Source organism: Buceros rhinoceros, unplaced genomic scaffold (assembly GCF_000710305.1).
Source record: "Buceros rhinoceros silvestris isolate BGI_N320 unplaced genomic scaffold, ASM71030v1 scaffold6695, whole genome shotgun sequence".
Lineage (NCBI taxonomy): Eukaryota > Metazoa > Chordata > Aves > Bucerotiformes > Bucerotidae > Buceros > Buceros rhinoceros.
In genome coordinates, this window is record NW_010412222.1 from 81,399 (window position 1) to 87,839 (window position 6,441).

Here is a 6,441-nt window from a genome sequence, read left to right on the forward strand (position 1 = left end):
AAAAATAAATATTTAACATATATCGATTTAATATTTAACATAAAAACAATCTAGAGTTTCCATCATTAAAAACAGCTTTATAACGTGAGATAAAAGCACATGGTTGTTGACAATTTTTGGCAAGGCTTTTGTTTATGCCAACAAACATGGGGAACAAGGTGCTATTTCTGGACAGCTCCATATCCTGTTATCTGGAAAATGCCTGAAGAGCCAAGCTGACGTAAACACCTGTATCTCATCCCTTCCCTCAACTCACTCGCAGATGTATGATATTCTAACAGCACACACTGTTTCCTATATCCTGTACCTTTTGTTACTGAAGCATCTTAACAAAAGCGTCGGGTTCTCCACTTCAGTGGTACTTGGCTTTTAATTCTGGAAGTCAGACTCTGACACAGGCCCTCGCTACCTGCCAGCCCAGAGCAAGCAAATGCCATCGCTTTTTACTTACTATTCTTACGTGAAAGTACAAAATTACTTTCTCTTGAAAGGCACAAGATGTATTTGTTCATTTTTCATTTCTTCCAAAAAATAACGGGTATTTTTCTCACATATTAAGCACAGCAACAGAATAATATGAATTATTGCCTCTTAGCAGCATGGTGGTGGTCAGAAAACCTCTTTGTTAACGTAAAGCTTTTTAAATTTACAATTGCAACACTTGGCATTTCTTTTCTGCGTATATCAAAATGCTAGTAAGTACAGAATGACAGTGTTCAAGCTTACTATGACAAATTAAAATACTTCAAATAAATAAAAATGCTGCACCCTAACGCTTAACAGAAAATAGGTTGAAAAATAAATATTACCATGGTATGTATTGTCATAACCATCAGCATTAAAAATGCTGTTAACAGCAGTAGAAAAGTTTTAAAGCAATGGTTTTGCAAATTTGCAAGAGAAAATTTATCATCCACACCCCGTCCGACGCTGCCACGCGTAAAAATATTATCTAGCAAACAAGAAACATTTTCTGACACAAAAGCAGCTGAAAATGTCATTTTGTGTGTAAAATAAAGCATTCTATTCCAGATGGTACATCTTCTGACCAAAGAATATTTCGGTGTAAATATGTTTTTTTATTTTTGCAACTACCAGTAAGAGCAAACTTTAAGTTGAGAAAGTGACTAAAAAGAAGAAAATTATCTCTGAAACAATAATGCATTAGTCAGACTTTCTTGCTTGCTTTTTTCAAAAATCTATGTAAATTTGACATTTCTGACAATCTGCTTTTTCCAGAAAATCATTTCAGGGTGCTGAATCCAAAGAGTTTGTCAATGAGGCATATAACGAAGAGCTGTCTGGGTTAAAGGGTGCCTGGGTTGCTAATTGTCCCAGGCAGGGTGTGTTTGGATTTCAGCGCTTCAGCCCTGCCTGGACAGAACAGCTCAAACAGGTAATACTGCCACCCATCTCCATTTTAAAAGTTACTTGATGCTGATGTTTTCTCCTCCTGCTGAGCAAAGACCAGCTGCTATCGGTGCACATACCTGTATGACAGTGATCCCACGCATCTGTTTCACAAGGATGATCTGTTCATCGAACGTTTGTCAAGTCCTACTGACATGCAAGACTTTTCCTGGCTCACCTGTATCTGAGTGACATTTCCTTCAAGTTCTGTTGGTGGCTGGAGCTTCCACTTCTCCTTGCCCTCCAAAGCCCGTGTGCTCTGGTCGGATCCTGCTGCTCTCCTCCACATGGCTACTCTCCCTTTATTAGTACCAGCTGCTAAGAGACCTGCCATCCACAAACCTTTTAGGCATTTTGTATCTGAAACTTCAGAACACCACACTCACAAAGCAGCAGCAGCAGCCTAGCCCTGCTTCTGAGGCACTGAGAATTGTCTAGCAACATCCACTCCTTTACCTTCCTGCAAACCAGTATCCTAGTCCCAAACTGGAGAAACTTTATGGAGAAACAGCGGGAGAATTTTCACGTGCCAGAGCCCGTTTACTAAGCTCCCAGATGAAGTTATCTTGTAAATGAATCAGACAATGAGTTCATTTTATCCACTTATTTTTGAATAGCTGGTTTGTAGTCACCACAGGCAAGTCACCATAGACTCTAGCTATGCCTGCACTGGCCAACGAGGTGACACAGAGAAGTAGCTCTGTAGAAAACATCAGCTTTAAGGACCCGATGTCCATGCTGTACACGTTCAAGCGAGTTCTACTTTGCACCAGCTCTAGCGTGGGCTTGTAGCCCATAACATGTTGGAAGGCATCGGGTGTACTCCAGGAGTACTTGTACCAGTTCAGTGTCATCAAAGGAGTTGTGGTGAATTACCTCAGTGCCTTCAAAAGCACACTCCTGATCTGAGCTACAATGCTTCTATGTCAGTTTGTTACTGAAATCCTCAGTAACAAGACAAATATACTGAAATGACTACAGGGCACTGAAGGCTGAGGTTGGACAAGGTTTAGGAGCCAGACATCACAGCTGCCATGTTATCTCTCACCTTTACCACTGCAGTAAGAAACACAGTTAATACATTCTCCTTCCTCAAAGCCAAATTGCACATCTGGGGACAGCACATAGTTCTCACTTCGGTCGAAATCCCAGAACCTAAGGCACACAAAGCAAGAGTGTTAACCATGTTTTTCCTTCCAGGTGTCTTGCTAAACACAGCCAATAGGATACTGTACATGGCATTAATCTGCTATTTCCAAAAGGCCCAGATCATTCAATTTTTTAAATTATATTGCCAGCAGCTGCCTCTGGAATGTGAATTTCTTAACAATCTTCTTCCTTTTCCTTTGACTTTTTAATCTGCAGCACGCTTTGTGACATTCTCCTATGAAGAAAGAAGTCAGAAGTAAACCCAGCTTTAAGAAAAAAAAGAGGTGAGCTCTAGTTGCAATCTGCCTTCTCCCTCCTTAAGCTTCCTCCTCTATTTTAATATTCCTTGGTTAACCAGCAGTCCTTTGAATTCCAGATGTACTTTCTAGAACTAAACACTGTCATCAAATGTATTGCTGATTGATACTGGGTCTTTATCACAATCTTACGTAATTAACAGATGACTTTGATAGTAGCAGACAGAGCCTCAAGAAAGTGAACTACTGATGTTAATGGAACTCCCCTACTCCGCAAAAAACCGTTAGAGGAAACGGGTAGAGCAAGTTATAGTAAAGACGGGGACAAAAAAAAGATTTAATACCTTTTTAAAAAAGATGCAGAAAGATAAAAACTACAGAACATGGTACTATAGCAGCACAGCAAAGTCACCTCCTTGGTTGAAGAATTAGAGATGGAAGTAACCAAAATACTTGTCTTATATCACACAAACGATCCTGTTGCTAATGCTATGACTATCCTAAGAACCAACAGTAACAGGGAAAAGATCAGCCAAGTGGCAATCTTTTGCATGCAGAAAACCCACGTGGGTATCTTTTGAGAAGAAATCAGAAAGGAACAGGCTTGGGCAGAGATACAAAGAAAGATCCAGAATTCATTTTGTCCTCAAGGAAACAGATTTTTCATTCCATTTCACTATTTATTTTGAGGGACAAAATTTAAAAATACTGGAAGTTTTTTCATTATTGATTTAAAAAAAACCCAGTTCAGTAAAATATTCAGTGCATTGCAGACCATCAACCTTTTAGCTGGCACTTCTCATGGGCAGCCAGGCAGCCGTAAAACAGGATTCTTACCTGATGACCGGCTCGCCTAGTGCTGTAACAATCAGGCTGTGGTCTATTAAAATGATGTCTGCAGAATAACCTATCTTCCCACTCAACTTGACCTGTTAAGCATAAGTAAAGAAATACATTTACAGAAGGTAGGAGGAACACACTGAAAAGGCATCTGAATTACCTAGTTTGGCTAAAAAGTTAAAATGCAAGAAAAACTAGAGCTGTCTGTCAGTTCAGAGACCAACACTTTCTCTCGGACAGCGATCACCACTAAATGCATCAAGTATAAGGTGTCTAAATTTAATACAAGAAACTTTGTCATGGGTTAAGTAGGTGAGAAGCAGTTTTTTCTCTGGTACTAGATCTTCTCTTAGAACTTGATGAAGATTGCTTTAAAATGTGAAACACCAAATCTTACTTGTAGTCAAAATAAGGAATGATTAATAAGAAGTGGACACTCCTGTAACACAGAATGCCCAGATTTTTTCTATCTTAAATACAAAGAAAAAACAAACCTCCAGGAAGGGGATGGGCCCCAAGCAGTATTCTCCAAGAGTACACTATTTGATTTGAGCCAAGGTGGTTGTAAATCCTGGATGAGGTCAGAGGGGTTTTTTGTCCCTATACCATAATTGTTGCATCACTACACTACTATTTGTGATGCTGTGACTCGTGGGTCATTATTTCTTAGAAGCTTCCAGCTTTTGCAGCTGGGAAGAACACTTTCACAATGGGAGAACTCAGCTGTCTTTCATACTGGCAGACGAAGACAGTCTCACCAGGAGGAGCTACTGCTCCACTGACGTGCAAGGCATGACAGCTCTCAACCACCGATGATAATAAAACCAAGGAGGCAGATTATCAACTCTGTATCCATAAGATATTTTCACAAGTATTTGATTGTACTGGAATTTTCAATTCTCCTCTAATTCACTAAGACAACGTAAATGAAGAGTAGAAAAATTAACATAGGGTCAAAATGAAAGAAACTAAGAAAAAGCAGGAAGGCAAGATGAAAACCATCTTTCCACATTCATAACACAGCACACTATTCCACTTACATGCATTTACCCATCAAAGTATTATCTGAGAAACAAAAATGAGCATTCTCATTTGTCAGAAGAAAAAAGGGATAATCAACAAATCCTTGTATAAACAATTGCAACTTTACCCTGGAGTCTGACTCACCCTCATGAGCTCTTCCGTCTCTCCCTCAAAAGTAACCACATGCAAAGACAGCTGCAGGTTCTCTGTTATTACAACTAAAACATCTCTTTTCTGCATGAACAGCAGCTTTTGGACTGGACCGTCTGTGGATAACACATGCCTTGTCTTTCCTTTCTCATTCAGATAATGAACAGAACCTGTCGTACATATAAATAAGGTACAGTTTTTAGTTAACAGTTTTTAGCTACAAAAATCAAAGTTGCTGCTTTCCACCTAATAAAGTATTCCTCAAGTGCTGAAAAGGTGAAAATAACAACAGTTCTTTTGTCTTCTAGTCTGTCGCAGGATACAGACTATGACAGTTGACCAGATCAATAACCCAAACCCCACTTTTTCCTATCTAGGAAATCCAGAGGGAAATCATTTAAATGATTTAAAACCCCTAGTAAACTTTCTGTGTATGTGTGCATGAACGATGGCTTCTGAAATCTTCAGTATTAATAATAATCTGTGAAAGAAGAACAGCAGCTAAGAATGGGTACATTTCACATCAGGGCCTAGCTTACAGAAAACTGTGGAAATGAAGCCCTTCATTGTTTAGAAACACACTAAAAACAGCTCTTCTACATTAATTTCACAAGTAGTCGGAATAATGTCCTTAGAGAACACTGACTGTATTCAGCACCCATCACCCTTTTAAAAGCCATTATCATTTCATTAAATCCTAATACTGTACAAATCACACACAGTGAACACCCCCAGGATCAGTACAGCAGTTTACAAATGGTATTACAGAAATCACCCAAACAAATGAAGGCATCAAAATCTGACAGATCTCACACCACACACACACATAATTTCTTAGCAGATGATTTTATTACATAAATGTGGTATTTCAAACCATTGCAAATCAAAAAAACTCTGTGAAATGAAATAATTTTTTCCCAAAAAAGCTGAAGCAGTAATATATAAGAATGAAAATTAAGGATCCATGCTAAAATGCTGTACCCAAGAGGCCATATGATGTCTCATTAAAAAATTGTTTTAATTTCCAAAACTCTTGCAGATATAGTATCATTCTCTACATTCCAACTACATAAAAAAAATTCAAACTCCTCTCCCACCTCCTCCCACACTGCTCCACTTTCTCCCTGAAATAAAACGCTGAACAGATGATAACGTCATTCATCTCCCTTTTTACAGTACAGACTGGTTTGTGCTGGAAAGGACCTTCAAAGGTCATCTACTTCCAACCCTCCCTGCCATGCCAGGGACATCTTTTGCTAGATGAGGCTGCTCAAAGCCCTGTCCAAGTTGACCTTGAACACCTCCATGGAATGCAGATCCACAGCTTCTCTGGGCAACCTGCGCCAGTGTCTCACCACCCCCATAGGGAGACTCTCTTCCATAGATCTAATCTAGACCTACCCTCTGCCAGTTTAAAACCATCACCCCCTGTCCTATCGGTAGTGGCCCTGCTAAGAAGTCTCTCCCCAGCTTTCGGACAAGGGAGAAGAGAGAGCCTTGCAGCACTGACAGGCTGCACTAAGGTCTCCCTGCAGCCTCCTCTGCTCCAGGCTGAACACCCCCAGCTCTCTCCCCTGTGCTCTCAGCAGAGGGGTTCCACCCTCGGGTCACT

The 6,441-nt window shown here is 39.9% G+C and overlaps 1 protein-coding gene across 1 annotated transcript in view; it reads right to left on the reverse strand.

Moving 5' to 3' along the window:
* The window catches only part of IFT140 (intraflagellar transport 140), a 77,867-nt gene that overhangs the window by 62,372 nt on the left and 9,054 nt on the right, over positions 1–6,441 (reverse strand). Inside the window, exons 5-8 of the mRNA XM_010136302.1 lie at positions 4,824–4,999; positions 3,654–3,745; positions 2,459–2,565; positions 1,589–1,737 (exon numbers count right to left, since the gene is read on the reverse strand). Coding sequence (XP_010134604.1) covers positions 1,589–1,737; positions 2,459–2,565; positions 3,654–3,745; positions 4,824–4,999 — 524 coding nt within the window. The remainder of the gene's footprint in view (positions 1–1,588; positions 1,738–2,458; positions 2,566–3,653; positions 3,746–4,823; positions 5,000–6,441) is intronic.